Source organism: Cyrtonyx montezumae, unplaced genomic scaffold, assembly GCF_038088225.1.
Source record: "Cyrtonyx montezumae isolate F1298 unplaced genomic scaffold, pur_monq_1.0 scaffold_0, whole genome shotgun sequence".
Lineage (NCBI taxonomy): Eukaryota > Metazoa > Chordata > Aves > Galliformes > Odontophoridae > Cyrtonyx > Cyrtonyx montezumae.
This window is the reverse complement of record NW_027071824.1, coordinates 34292894-34309476: the sequence shown is the minus strand read 5'-3', so window position 1 is coordinate 34309476 and position 16583 is coordinate 34292894. Positions and strand designations below refer to the sequence as shown.

At 38.5% G+C, this 16583-nt stretch overlaps 1 protein-coding gene across 1 annotated transcript in view; it reads right to left on the bottom strand.

The window, feature by feature from the left end:
• Positions 1–16583, bottom strand: part of MTHFD1L (methylenetetrahydrofolate dehydrogenase (NADP+ dependent) 1 like) — a 135980-nt gene that overhangs the window by 26659 nt on the left and 92738 nt on the right. Inside the window, exons 25-26 of the mRNA XM_065732137.1 lie at positions 15330–15437; positions 13587–13739 (exon numbers count right to left, since the gene is read on the bottom strand). Coding sequence (XP_065588209.1) covers positions 13587–13739; positions 15330–15437 — 261 coding nt within the window. The remainder of the gene's footprint in view (positions 1–13586; positions 13740–15329; positions 15438–16583) is intronic.

Genomic DNA, 16583 nt, shown 5'->3' with positions numbered 1-16583 from the left:
TAGCAGTTAGATGCACACTGCACCAAATAGAACTCGTTACTGTGAAGTGCTAGCACCTAGCATTGGTTGTTGGAGTCAATGCTCAGCACTTATGCCAAGTAGCTTGCACTGCCTATGGCAGTGACCAGTGTTGGCTTGTTCCTCCTACCCGCGTCTATCGAACTCTCTTAACCCAACTTTCACCAGCCTTCCTGGTGCTAGGAGTTTTTCTGTTCCTCTCTGAAATCTTGCCCATCATTAAAAGTCTCACAGCACAATGTCTGTATTGCAGACATTGTGAATATATGAAATAATAATAATAAAAAAGATACGGGCCTAAGATGCTTTTACCTTAAACAATCATGTTCTTCCCCCATTTTGTCTTTAAGCACCAAAAATGTAATCAGGTCTTGTTTTCTATAAAACTACAATACTCTTTTCAGTTTTGTTTTGTTGGATTACAACAACAGCTCCTGTGATTGTGTTTGTCATTGGTAAGAAAAAAACCCTTCTATAGCACCTACTTTTAATATTTCCTCTAAATCTACTGATTTATCTTTGAAATCCTCACTGCATTAAGTTGCATTGGATTTGTTTAACACATGGATCAAAGATAATACAAAGTACCTGGCAAGGCTTCCTCATGACTTCCATTACTACTGATCACACAGCTCCTCTATTTAGTAATGTAGGCTTTATCATAACACCAAATAAGAGATTCTTCTGGATGCCTGTTGGTTTCTCCTCATTTCAGAAATAAGCACTCCAATTCCAGTTTAATTTGATCTTGTAGGCAATTATACCTCAAACAAAACCACATGCTAAACAGAACTAACAGATCACTCACAGCGCTGGCCCACCTGAAAAAGATCTTCACACCTAAGTTAAAATGGGTTTAGACAAAGATTTAACAAAGATACTACAGTTATAGCAAATGCATACTATGTACTTGTCAACTTTTCCTCCAAATTTACTCTTAATAACTTCCCTGAGGCTCCACATAAACTTGTTCCCTTCCTGTCACTGTTTTTCACAAAACTACAAAATAGGTTTAGTGGAAGAAAAAGTCAATTTTAGAAAAAAAAAAAAGAAATTAACAAGTGAAGAGTCTGCAGCTCATTCTGCAGCAAGAGCTAAACAATGTTTCCCAGGAATCCCATCTGGCAGGAATCTAACGCTGCAGTTTCTAGAGGTTATGTCTGAAATTAATACAGAGTCAGCAACATCACAGTAAAACAGGATTTGAAAGAGGGCAGAGAGCTGAAGATCAAGAAAAGTTCAGCACTTTCGAGAATCAGCTTAGGATAGAAGAGCTGTCAAGCTAGTAGCACTAGGAACACACCTCCCATCCAGTACATTCCCTGGCTTGCTCACCCTTGAATAAAGCCAGAAACCTGCTAACCAACATCCCTCCCCACCCTTGGGCCTTTCTGGCAAGCCTGGAAGAACAAAACATGGTGACCCTAATGCAAAAGGATGTAACACTTCATAGCCTAAAAATAAAGCATGGTCTTGAGCGATACAGCTTTGGGGCCATCAAGCCTCCTCTCTAGGAGTGCACAGGAAAGGAGGTAACCACACACACGCACTTTTAGGGTATGTGTACTTTTGTACTCGTGCACAGACATTGTAGGCACAAAGGGACAACTACAGACTTTGAGCAATTTCAGGACAAACTATTGGCTTGCTCATTTACACCACAGGGAAAAGTATTGTAATTTGGATGCACCTCTTTCAGTCCAGAAGAGATCCCCATAGAGAATACATGCATTTTTCTTTTTTTTTTTATTTGTTTTTAATATACTACTTCCTCTTGGCTGGATTCCCAAAGTTGTAAGTTACACATTCTATTTTTAATATATACCATAATCTGGTTTTCCATTTTGTGTCCACAAAATGTGAGATTTTATGGTGCCAACATTGCTAGATTTCCTCCCAACACCTTTAAATAAATAAGACGCCCTTAAATTGCCATTTTTTTCTTGTGTATATCCTGAGTGAAAAAGCAAAACTGTTTCCACTTAAGAGAACAGAAAGCATTCCCTGATTTCTGCGTGAGAATGATAGGATTTTTTCTATTTTGCCAGCTTTCAGTTTCCAAAGTTGAACACATTCCATTCTTTATGTCAAATGTATCAAAATTAAGACTGTCTCCAACAGCCAAAACATTTCCAAGGGGAAACAAAAAAGGAAAAAGAAAATGGTTAAATAAATGCATAGATTTTCAATGGAGAATAAACAACAGAATTATACATACATATATATATTTAAATATAACAGTCAGTAGAAATATCTCTTGTCCAGTTTTAGTGACGTTTACCAAGAACGCCTGTTGATACAACTAGAAGTACCCTTCTAGTAACAGATTCATTCTCACAATTCACGTCTTCCTGTACTCACAAGGAAATTCTTACATCAAATGATATCTGCTCCATTCACTGCACTCTGCCTCAAGTGAAAATGTTACAAATTAAATCAAACATGTAAAACTGATGTGCGGAAGGCTGCCCTTTAAGCATAAATACAGAGAAATTCTTCAGCAATTTTGTTAAGGAAGGGATCTCACGCGAAATGGTAGTCAGTGGCAAAGCTGAGTAGGAACTGAACTGCATAGCACATACATTTCCTCTGGATCGCTTAGTGCATTTAAGAGCCTAAACACTCTATCACAGGGCTGGATTTATGTGGGCAGTTACAAAGCTGTAAGAAGACAGACTGTGGCAGCAGTGTGAAAGCACTGCTTTCAACAGGCACACGTTCTGCAAGGCAGCAACACTTCTGAAACTGGACCCAAGCCAAAAGCATGAGCCATGCAGAGAGGAAATGCTGCGGGACACCCTTCAGAGCAAGCACCTGCTGTACGAAACCAAGGGCTGCTCACAAGGGAACTCTGCTGTGACCAGGGAAACACCGGACTCATAAAATGTAAATGCAAGATACCCAGCTCCACCAGCATTTTTTTCCAACGTAGTAACCACAGGCCTCTGTATTTCAGCTTATTTCCTGGATCAGATAGGTAAAAGTCACAGCTCCAGATTCATGTGTTGTACAGCTTCTTTGACAAAATCCCAGATTAACACTTCATTGCTGAGCACTGGAAGTTTTGGAAAGCGGTGCAATTGCAGTAACTTCTGAGTAGCAAGAAGCAAGCACTGCAATTGGAATGAGGGAATTATAACCCAGTGAAACCACCAAAGGGATGTTTACTACTACCACCTTTTGAATGTGAGTGCATTTGCCACACTGTGATGTACATGATATTGCCGTAGCTCAGACCTAAAGGAAAAAGTGTAAAAGACTATTTTCTTACACAATCTTCTCAGCATTTCTCAAGAAGTCTAATTAAGAGCACAAAGGGTCAAATCTGTACTTCTGCAACATACATTTGAGGTTTTAGCATAAGCACATCAGAAGCTTCTCAGAGCACACCTCTCTAGCAGCAGCCTGGCACTGCCAGTGTGCTGAAAATAAGGAGCCAAGAAGGAACTTTGGGTGGTGCTGAACTTCATACCGGCTTGTGGGAAGAGTAATGAAGAATAAAATGATGGCAGGAGGTTTTTACTTATCTAAGCAAGTCTTAAAAAATACTAGAAAAAGTACAACAGGTCTCTGCAGGTGACAAAGCATTATAATTCTTCTGCCTTCAGTCTACTGATCTGTTTTATTAAGTGAGCAAGAAACAAAACCAGACTGCCTCAGCATTAGAGCTTGCCGATGATTTACTAAATGGCAAACACATTATCCACATTCCTTTGCTACTCTCATTCACAGTACACCTGATTGCAACCAAGTTGCTATCTCAAAGCAAACCTAATATCCAGTATTGTAGGATGTCAGCATGTCAGGTGCTGACATATATAAAAAAGCTTTGCCACTTTTGTAAGATGCAGTGCTAAAACCACTCCCCTCACATGAATTAGTGCATCTTTCTGATTGACACAGGCTCACTGCTCATTTGTAGGTCACATTCAATTATAAAGTCAGAATTTTAAAAATAATTCTGAAGATTAAAACAGACAAACTATATCTTACTGACTACCATACATCTGTGTCAATTTAATAGTCGATGTATCGGTCACTAAGCAATTATTAAAATTGAGCATCTTTACATTATTTTGCATATGTGTTGAAATCAGATTTGGACCCGACCATCTTGGTAAAATTTCTGATAAAGATGCATGCTATCCAAAATTCAAGTCTGTTAAAACAATATAAAAAATAGCTCCAGATAAATTTAGGGCAGCTGTGCAGAAAGGGAAACCATGGCCTGATTACCTACTTCTCACTAATTTTCCTGAAACTGGGTGTTCTGAGGTTAAGGTTAGCCTCGAATCTTCAGAGCATTGCTAAGCTTTAAGTAGGACAGTACATGTAGATCCCTAGCATTTTAAAAACGTTTTCTTCCCATCTGCAACATTCCTGTATATGACTGACTGGCTCATTCTGAACTCCTTCATGTCATGTCATGTCATGTATTTTCTTATTAAGCCTGAAGTCTAGTTCCTTATTTTGTCTAAAGAAACATGGTTATTAAAGAAAGATGCTGTAATCAGTCACTCCAGCCCAAAATATCACACAGTTCTATGATTTTATCTTCACAAAATGCTGGGTCCTTGAAGAGAAACCATATAACCTACAAGTACCCCCAAATTTTGACGTTACAAAAAACAAAAAAAAACAACAAAAAAACCAGTTAAAGACAATGCATCAGCAGAAGCTTGTAGGTCACAGCAGTAACATGCCAGGAGTACCTGTTTTAATAGACTTCACTGCCTGGGAGATATCTCTTTAGCTTCTAGCCCAATTAAAGCTGGTTTTATGCAACCTCCTCCTCAATTACATTCAAAAGGTAACGCTTCATTCATGACATTTCACACTTCAGGAAGCAAAGAAAGATTGGTATTTTCAAAGCTTATCAAAGGTGAAATACAGCATCCCAACATTTGTCCTTTCGTTTTTTTAAAGGAGGACATATAAGGAATTTATCAGGAAATACTACTTCTGGGTGATGGATGGAGAGGCACATACATTTCTTTCTGTGTTGTCCACAGAAGATAGGTCAGTCTACTCTTATGGAAATATACCAGATTGGTCCTTAATATTCTTAGAGGTAAGCATCTCACGGTTTTGCAGGCCAGAAAACAGTGAATTTTATTTATGGTCTTGCCTTTGATTTGTCAGGGGACCTTTGCTTCACTGAACTCCTTATTTTAAAATCTGTCAAAATTTTCCTTGTCTTGCAAACTGTTAACATGAAGTGACTTAATAAAAATGTTCAACATTATAACTCCTATAAAGCCCATGTCACAATAAAATAAATTAGGGACACTTCATTTCTAATTTCCCAATAAAATGCTATTTTGTGAAGCATGTGCAGGATATATTTATTTGAAAACAGAAGAATTTGGAAAATGCTCTTCCTTCCCCATATAAGCTGTTTTTAACTAATAATAGATTTATATTCTACTATGTAAAAGCATAAACTATTTTTAACCCCACTTTTTCATGCAAAGTTTATGAACAAAATAGTTTAAAACAGGAAATCAGATACCATTTCCTGTTTTAACAAGGATAATCCCTTGACCAGTAGGCACAAATATTCAGTCCTCTTTATTGTTAATTAGCACACTCTGCATCCTATATTTCACAATTTAATGAAAGAAAGCAAGTTGCTGGTAACATTATTAAGTTCATCTTTCACCTTATTTATCCAGAACTCAATAAAACTGTTCAGTCACAGACTTGCAGCCTCCAGCAAGGTTCCTGCTATTAGTCTTAAATCACTTTTAGAGTTGCAATAACAGTAAGTTGCCAAACTCAAATACACATCTATCTACATCTGCTCGATAATTTGTCTTACTGAGCAATCTGAAAGAATTTCAGTTATTTAACTGAAGCTTTAAAGTTTTTTTGCTGCTTACCACAGAATCAGTACTTTCTACATCTACAAATTACCATTTGAATAATGTATCTGGAATAATGCTGAAGGGCCAATGTGTTTTTTAAATGAGCATAACATGGCCTCTGAGAAAATTGCATGTAAGCAAAGAGGTTTAAAAAGGTAACTACTGCTTCCATAGTGAATCTCAAATCTTCTAGCCTTAACCATGAGGCACCTTTTCAGAAACCTGTTTATTCAACTGAAGAAGACTATCAGGCTAAACAAACTAAAATAGGGAGTATGAAACATCATGTCACTTCATCCCTATATGGAGGAACAGCAGTAAGCTGGAAGCAACAAAGCATTGCTGTTGCTAGCAAACCAAAGACAGGGACACTGTGAGGCAGCCACTCACACTAAGGACTCAGTGACCCCTACTCTGGCAGCATAAGCTTCTTCAAGCATTGAAAATATCATGAATGGGAGAAGTACATACTTAGTTGCCCTCTCCAATGTACAGATATTACATCTTCTGCGTAGGCAGCATAATTAGAATATTACCCCTTAATATTGCTGTTTCAAGGTGCTCCATAAACTGATTTTTGAGCTCTTCGCATTCAGTCCACATGGATGCATACAAGGCTGATTAATAGAACAATCAGGTTGGGCAGGCAGGACTGCAGCACCATGGAGATGCTGCCATGAGCTGTATGGTTTGGTCAACCAGTTCCTGCTGCTCTGCTCTGGTGAACACCCAGTAAGGCAGCCACAGAGTGTTCACACTCACAAGCCTACCTTTACAACACTGCATTCCTATTTCATGTCTGAAGTCATGTATAAAATCTAATGGCAGTGGTCTAAAGTTTCTGCTGCTTTCTATCCAAATTGCACTTCCCAGTGTCAACAGGTCACTCTCAATTTTTTTTGTTTCCTTTCTCAAATGATGTAACTTTGTTCATTCTCTCTTGGGGTCATAGAGTGTAAATCAGAGAAAAAGGAACGAAACAGGCAGAAAAACATACTCAGCTAGGTCTTCCTAGAACAAACAGAAGGATCTTAATGATTCCCAGTCTTTGATGGCCTTGGGTAAAGTATGATTTAAAAGAAGTGCCCCTTCAGCTGCAGGCATGGTACAGGTGATTCCAATTTTATTTGCCTACACTAACTCTATCTACAGTTAAGACAGCTGCACTGAGTTCATTACATACTACTTCACAAGTCTGATGAGGGCAAGACATTAACAACCATGCTGAAGAAAACTGTTTCAGATCATAATGAGTTGTCTTTGCTCCAACCTCACTTAAACTTGTCCACACTAGCCAGGCACTCCTTGATCAAGGAATCTATACTGCTGATGTGTCAATTCAGTTAATCTTAACTGAAAACAACTGCTACAACACTTCAGATCTACATACATCAGTTTAACAAATGCCTGTCCAGCAGCTCTGACCTGCCATACCTTCCACTGAACAGCACAGCAGAACCCTTCACATGCAAAGCAAACTAGGTGAAATTACATTATAAAGGATGGGGGGCTATGAAGAAAACATGCAATGTCAGAGGTCTTCTGAATTCAGGGTATCACATACTGACTACAGAGAAATGTGAAAGTCACTTTTTGTACATATAAATAAGTGTCTGTTTTAAGGGACCTGTTCAGATGAACTGGTTCAGGTTAACAGAAACACATGTTTATTACTTAAGTCTGAAAGCCAGAACACTGTTACAATTACAGGGATGTATTTAATAAAAATACCTCTGGAAAAGAGGACATAGGAAACGTTACTGATACAAGGAATACATGCAGTTTGTTTTTGTTATTAAAAAGTTAATTTTTGAGCATCTACAGACAAGTCTAAACATTTACATAATAAAATTATTCTTAGACATTACTTCAAATAGTGTAAGACTGGAAAAGATATATGGACACTGACTACAGAGAACTACTTTTACAATAGCCATACTTAATTGTTAATACATAATTGTTTGTAAAGGAGGCTACAGAGAAAAATCCGATCCACTGTAAACACTAAACAGCTTACCAAAAAATGCACTGCATTTTATTCTGTGATATATCGCCTAATGGTTTCATCCCATCACAAAACAACAAGCCCTCCTCCATTCATTCAGTTTGTTGAAATAATGCAAGTCTTATGACTTCTTGTGCTTCTTCTCAATTGGAAACAAAGCAAAATCAGTTCTGCTAACTTTTCAAATGCTGTCCCTTGAGAAATCTAAGGCTAGTGTGAAGGAAGCCGTAATCAAGATGCAATTTAATTTTGTCAGTATGACCTGCAGTGGGACCTGCTCTTTCATCCAGAAAAGGTAAGATATTGTACTGTATTATAATGTAGGTCAAATAATGCTTAATACCAAACAAAAAAGAGCAGTCAAGAGAGATTTGAATTACACAATTTAAGTGCCTTGCCTTTCAAAAGACATGGAGATGATGATATACTTTTCAAGCCACTCTTTTCTTCTCCCATAATAAATAAATAAATTAATTAATAAACCCTGAGTCATAGGCAAGGGACATTCTGCTCTCTCTTACATCCATCAATTACTCCCACGTCTTCTTCCTGGACGGATCTTAGATCATGTCATTGTTTCAACTAATACTTTTGGAACACCTTCAAGTCTTTCTTATGATTGTGACTCTTGAGGGCCCTCTCCAAGTTCTCCTGTATCCTGTACATATCTTCAAATAATTTCACAGGTATCTCCTCACAGTGGTACAACTCTCAATTCAACTTATTTCTCTTTCTAGCTAAAACCACACTTTCAATCCTCTCAATTTTTCTATTTTCATCTTCTCACCACAAAGGGACACAATCACCCTTGACTCTTAATCATCTCTTGGTCCATACACCTGGGATGTTTCCAGAGGCTGCCACATAGCCCTTTTTATTATAGTGTACAGACTTTCCCTTGTCCTTTCAGCTGAATCGTTCACTTGGGCCTACTTTTGCCTCATCTACAGCAACTCTTGCTGGTTGGACCAATACAGCCAACATCATGCAGTTCACCAAGGAACATGGATGGATTTGCTGGTATTATACTACCCATCTCTCAGCATCTGGATTTTAAACATATTGAACTAAAGTTGACTGTCCTCACCTCATCATCTTGCCAATGATCGTAACTACGTTCTCATCTCCTGCCCCATCAGTTCTACTTTGAATAATCCATCAGATTTCCTCTGAATGTAACATCATTCAGCATTTCCATGTATGCAGACCTTCAGAACATTGTGCCCAGGGAAATTCAGAAAACATCTCTTCCTACTCTTCAGAAGGAATTACACCTACTATAATAAATGCTATATAATCTAATAGAAGAGCAGATAGATTTTTCTATTTCTGTTAGTATTTTTCAGTTGAGAACCGCACAATTTCCCTCCTGAGTTCAACAGAAAACAAAAGCTTTAGAGTTACATTTTTCCCACACTTGTTGAAGCTAACTCAAAACCAGTCTGCAAAATCTATGAGCTGATAGTCTTTTTAACTAGCTATCTAGCACTGTTAAGCTATTAACCACTATGAAAGAAGAAATTCATTTAGCAGGAAACGATATCACTCCTTCTCAGTGTATGCAAAACAGATTTACTCTCAAGTGTTTCTTCTCCCTTGCAATATTCAGGTAATATTATAGCAGGACAGTCCTGGCTGCCACCTACAAGCGAATTAGGGTTTTATCATTCCCAGAAACTGATTTCAAACCCCTCCACGTTGTCCCAAGTTTCCCTTCCTAGGAGATATAGTTTCAGAAGCAGTTCCAGAGATTTGAAGTGCTTTCTTTATGCAGAGAAATAACTTTCTGTAACAGACCAACCTTTCTTATGTCAATATCTGAAGGATGTCAGTTCATTGCAAGAATCTGAGAGTTGGTGTGTCTCCAAGTACTCCTCATATTTTCACTGGGCCATTATCTATATTTTTAAGCCATTAAGACATAAGCGCATCACTGGAAGAGGCTAGTAAGTATTTACAAAACTCACTATGAATCACACACAGCTAAATTACTTGCACTTGTGATTTGCTAAAGTGCCACTTCACAAAGGTAAAAGAAAGGAAGTTTTGCTTTTGAACAGCCTAATTTCTTGCACATCACACACAAGAGAACAGCAGAAATACAGTTCAGTGTGACAAAGCACCAAAGTGCAATGGCTTTTTGAGTGGGGGTGGGGAGAAACACACATACTACAAAAATCTAGTAATACTCCACCCAAGCATTGCTAGTGAATGATCTCATTTGTTTCCTACATATATTCCAGCAGCCTTCCTGCCATCACTCTGCTGAGCCAAGCAATGATGTCAACAGTCCACCTGTGAGAGTGTTGTAGCCCTCTGGGTCAGGGTCACAAAGAACTCAGAGAAAAGCTCTGCCAGTGCTAATTACATGCACCTCTTGTTTCACTGCTGATTTCCTCTGATAAGGCTCAGCTCACTTTTCCTGGAAAGACTTCTATGCTGAAAGGGAACTATAGCCAAATATAACTCAAAACAAATATTACAGAATATGAAGACAATGCATTATTTAGTTTTATATGTATGTGTGTGTATATATATATGTACATATAAAGTCTACTAATGATGAGATATATACAAATCTAACTAATTTACTCATACTAACAACAAGGCTAAACTACAAATGCTAGTTACTGCAGATAGCTTCTAATCTTTCAGCAGTACTTCTCTCTTCCATTTGTAATGCTCTTCCCACTTAAACTGGAACAGAATTATAACAACCTGCTTTACCACCAATAAGTTCTACCAGGTTAGAGTGAGAGAAGCTCATCCAGTAAAAAATATGCTTTGAAAATGGAGTTTGACATTTAACTAGAGGATCTCTTTCTCTTTGGTTAATTTTAGAGAAAGAATCGTATCATAAAAGTGTTAGGAACACATTCAAACTCATCCATACATTCAGATTTGTAACGGCTCTAATAGTTTCATGGAATGTTCTGTCCCATATCCTTGACTATTAGAAATATTTTTCAAACAATTAATGATTAGTGTCTATTTAGACCTTTATACATCATCTTGCACTGTAAAGCTTCCTAAAATGCAAAACACTGAAGTATATTACCTTCCATATTCCTGACGCAGGAAAAGTTACATGGCTATACTATGTTTCACCGAAGTCAGAGTAACTAACTAGGACATACTTTTTAAAAAACTCCTCTGGTAGGAAATTCTGTATCTATCTATCTGCAGTGTTTTTCTTAAGTATTATAGCTTTGGTTCTGGGTGATGAACTACAAACAAGAGGTATCACAAAAACCTATTTTGCCTATAGTGGTGTCTTATGGATAGTTCCAGTGGATTTACGAGGCTGAACAGCAGCTAGCTTGTATTGAGGGGGGCAACATGACTCATTTAGAAAGTTCAGCCCAAGATCATTTCACTCTGACATCCTACAGAATAGCTCCCTCATGGATTTGAAGCAGTTGCTGCCCATTCTTCACGTTCACTCCTCACAACTTTATGACACGCAATTTCCAGTGCAAATTTGAAGATACGAGAACTTCTGACAAACTGTACTCTCTCACCAGTAATTGGAGTTTGGTCTTACACAATTTAAATACACAGCTGTGCTGCACTTTTGGTGGATGAACATCATGTAGCCACACAGAAGAAAAGCACATCCCCATGTCCAATGAGTTAAAGTGACACAGTTTCCTGAACTCCAGGAACTCTTCTGGTCTGAAAGTACTTCCTTCCTTGTTTCAAACACTTGATTGTTTCAGAGGGAATTCAAAACAATAGATTAGAAACTTTCAGCCTTTGCTAAGTGTACCGCTATGCAAGGAAATCAGGCCGTGCTCTGGAAAGATGAGATAACATTGGGGGAGGACTCTCTTCCGGAAATGCAATAGCTTTTACATCCCTTCTCTAGCACCATCCCATGAATCAGCTACATATAAGTAATAATTCCTGCTATGAGATGTCAGAGGCAGTTCAATCATTGTTTGAAAGAAGATGTGCATGGTTAGCAAAACGCAACAGTAATTTCTCAGCTATTTGATAAGCCATGTAAGGGAACAAAACAGTACGAGCTTCTTAATTTGAGTTTGTATTTTCATAAATAATTAGGAGAAAGTATGACCATTTCCTCTTTTTAGTACTTCATGGATTACATCTATAAAAAGTAGAAAGGTGGTGTTACTTCTGTAGTTAGAAACCAACCCCCTTCTCACTATTACGTAGTTTCACAGTTTAAGCAGATATGCTCATAATGGCTTGGGCTCATCAGAACCCACAGAAACACTATCTTTTTAATCACATATTTTCCTGACATAATTCCTTTCATCTAACTATGTTAGAGATAAAGGACGTAACATTTAGAATATAATTAACTTCCTTTTATGGCAAAGCTCCCCATCTAGTTGAGCAAGGGAAGCCAATGGATGATAATTTTTTGGATTTCAGCAAACTTTTCAATACTGTCTCTCAAGGTATCCTCCTGGACAAAACATACAGTATTCAACTACACAAATACATAATACAACAAGTGAAAATCGACTCACAGGTTGGGCTCAAAGAGCATACTAAGTAAGTTTGAGGATGACACTGAATTAGGAGAAGCTGTTGACTCCCTTGAGGGTAGAAAGGTTGACAAATTAGGGGGCTGGCAATCCCCAGTCACAAGACATTTAAGAATAGCAAATGCCAGATTCTATACCTGGGATGGGGCAACTCTGGACCTACATACAGACTGGCATGAACATCAGCAGCCCCATGAAAAGGAATTTTGGGGTTCTGGTTGACCATGTGCCAATGGAGTGCTCTGGTAGCCAAAAGGGCCAATCGTACCCAGGGGTACATAAGGTCCAGCACTGCCACTGGGCAAGGGGTGTGGTTGTCATGCTCTGCTCTGTGTGGCCTGATATTGAGCACTGGATGTGGGTTTGAGTGTCACAATGTAAGAAGGACATAAAACTACTAGAGAATATCTGAAGGATGGGTACAAAGACTACAAAGGGTCTAGAGTGCTGTCTTGTTTATCCACAGACATGAGGAACAGCTGATTTTCCCTAGTTTGTTCAGCCCAGAGCAGAGGAGCTGAGAGGAGGCCTCATGGCAACCTACAGCTCTTCAAGAGGGGAGCAGAGAGGCAGCGCTGAGCTCTGCTCTCTGGTGACAGTGGCAGAGCCTGAGGGAACGGCATGGAGTAGTGTCAGGGGAGGGTCAGGGTTAGGAACAGGTTCTGCACCATAGAGGGCAGTGGGCACAGCCCTAAGTGCCAGATTTCAAGGAGTGTTTGGAGCTCTCAGACATAGGGTTTGATTTTGGATAGCCAGGAGTTGGCTCGATGATCCTTGTGCATCCCTTCCAACACAGAATCACAGAATACCCCAAAATCTTGTAACTACAGTTATTTTACAGGCTTCAATTTGAATAACAAAAGGAGACAGTCATGCAATTGTATTTTTTTCAAGATTAGGTTGCTCAAGTATCTCAGACTCAAAAACATAAAAAACAAGAACAATAGCAAGAGTCATTTTCTAAGGCCCACGATCAGAGCTTTTATATATTACGCTTTCCTAATCTTCTTTTCCTATTAACAGTTACACAACATCAAAGAATAAAATTATCACTTAAATAAATGCGAACTCACCTGGGTTCTACACATTTTTTGTGACAAAGTCACAGAAAATAAATACTTCCACATCAAGCTAGATCTTAGCTAAAAGAAGTGATTAAGTTGAATGCTCTATACTCACCGTTCCAACCAGGGGGTAGATGAATCCAGCTCCAATACTGGCTCTCACATCGCTAATCGGTAAAATGAAACCAGTGGGAACACCCTTCCTCTCTGGTTGATGGGAGAGGGATAGGTGAGTTTTCGCCATGCAAATGGGAAGTTTTCCAAACCCCTAGCCAAAAATTGAATAAAAATAAAAAAGTTTTTAAGATTATAGTAACACAGAATACATTTTCACTTTGTCATCAACATTTCTACAAAATGTAAAATCTATGTAGCAACAACTAACGTCAGTTCCTTAACAGCTAATATTTCAGAAATTGGTGGAATACTGTATTTTATATGTTATTCTTTCTCAGCTCTGGACCATACCTCCGAAGAGCGTTGCCTGCAGTCACACCCAGCTTCTCGTGTGGATTCTCACTCTACAATTAGGTGAAAAATATTGCCAATAGAATAGCTAGAGTATGCTATTTTCTGAAAGAGTGGTTGAGCACTTCTCTCTGGAATCTAGTGACCTAATTAGATACCTAGATGAGATAGGAATTCATAGTCCCAAAGCCTCTAAGGGAGTCTTCTCAAGGGTGAAAATAAATAGCTCATAATACTTGACTTTGTTTTTAAAAAGCACAAAATATGTGAGGCAATGGCAGCCACTTATGAAAATGCAATAGTTAGTCAAAAAGTGGGAAAAAACATCAGGGATCTCCCCTAACACTGTTTGTCTCCAAGATTATTGACTAACCTTGAGCCAGGCACATTCCACTCTTCTGTTTAATGCCTTGACAAACAAGGATGCAACTCAAAAGGCCAGGAGGAGAGGCAGTACTGCACTCTGCAGCACATAGCTGACAACAATCCTTTAATGACACTGTGACAGTATTTCCTGATACTATGAGCATTTAGACTAAAAGTGGATTAGAGAATAGCAGTGGGAAAAGATAAAGAAATGGGTTATTCTGTTCCAAGTAGACTAAGTAAGCTTCTTCTTCATATAAAAAAATCAAGTTCATTCTCAGGAGATTTGCATTATAGAAAAGATGGCTATACTGCTTTTCTGGCCAAGCTGCTGAAGCATACTTGGGAATTTTTCCATGACACGTCACCATAGCTTCTATTTTCTAACAGAAAGGCTCCAGCCATGTTTACTTCCAGAAGTCACTCTGTTTACAGAAATACATTCACCTCTTTACATGGTTTCAAAATAGCCCACTCCTATGTTTTAGGAACAGTGATCCATTTCACCTTCTAACGTTTATAATCCCTTGAAAATAACACGAACAAAAGGAAAGCAAAAATTTCCCCAAGTGTTGAGAATGCTGTTACTAAAAAGTATAGCTGTGCACCCTTTTTGGCAGGTACAAATGAACACTAAACTAGGATCTTGCACATTCACCAGCAACTACTTTTGCAGGTATGCAATTGTTGCGTTTAGAGCAGAAACCCTAAATTACCACCCTGCAAAGAGAGTGTAAGATTTCCTCAGCAACTTCAGATGGATTCCAACCATCACTCAAATCTGACATAGATACATATAGATGCTATAGGAAGATAGCTTTCAAGGTTGAAACTGTTCAGTTCTGTTCCATTTAATCCAATCTAAACCAATCCACGTATACCTCCACCGTTCAGCATCACGAGTAAGCTCATGCCTTTTAGAAAAGCTGGTCTAAACACTCCTATCTCAGAATATTTTACAACCCAACGTCTCCTGAGTCTCATCCAGCATGCACTTGATGGCATATTTCACTGATGTTCTTACCTGCCGGGTGTAACGATCAATTTGTGTCTGTGCAGCAGGAGATAACTCGATATCCTTTGCTCCATATACTTTCTGAGCAATGATCTTTATTTTTTCAACAATCGGAAGCTGCAGAAACAGAAGGCAGTATATGTAAGAACAGAATCCAAGAGAAACTAGGATCTCATTTGCTGAGTGAGAAATCTTAATCTTTCATTTAGATTCATCCTTTTGAAAACAGTCTTGCTAACAAAGTAAAGGGTACTGGTGATATAGTGGTATATGAATTAGAACCTTGATTTCAGCTACTCCATCATTTAGGAACCATAAAACTTGTGCTTCATAGAGTTGGCAACATGAGCTTACCCTTGCTTGAAGAGGGGGAAGAAAACTACTGTTATGTAGTTTCAAGAATCATGACTTAACCCACAGTATAGACAAAAGGAAGCAAACTCCAGTGTGTTAGAGCAGGGATAGCTAGACTATTGTGACACTTTTTTTAATCACAATAAAGATAACCAGCACAATTGGAGGACATGGTAAGGTAGAAGCCAGGCAGGCTTCCTCCGAGAAGCAAGACATTTAATCAGAAAATTTTGGACCTATTACTGCTTCTTTGACTTTTAATTTCTCCTCATCTGCCCTTCTTAACATACATATTGTGATGTGTAGCATTGATATAGCAAATTATTCTGAAGTGTTCAACACCACCTCCAAAAATAACGCAAAACAAAACAAAGCAAAGCAAACCAACCCAAGCATTTTACAATACACATAAAAATGCAAAGTCACTAAATTCAACTCCAAACTCTGTGAGCATCCCCACCACATTAATTATCTCAAACTGAACACGTATTCTGCCCTTAAAGCTTCTGTCTGAAGGGAGATCTAGACTTTCACATTCAGGCTGTTATAAATCCTCTCACAGATTTTCAGCAGACAGTTTTGGGTTTTTTTTTTTGTGGCCAGATCAGACACTTACTTTTTGTGGCATCATTTCTTTAGAGTAAACAGCTTTTATCTTCTTCTTTCCTTTTGTTTGGCAGGACCCTGAAAGACAGCAACTATCGCCCCTACAGCATATTCTAAACAAACCATCAGCTTCTTCTTTCAATGTGATCATGACAATGAAAGGTGGACCTAGGTCTTTGTACTAGTTCAGCTACTTCAGTATCAACGGCAAATGGGCAGAGATGTGTGCAGTACCCCAGGGGATACCTCTCCTGTAACCTGTACTCCAGCATATTTATGTAGCAATACACAAAGAAAGAGTGC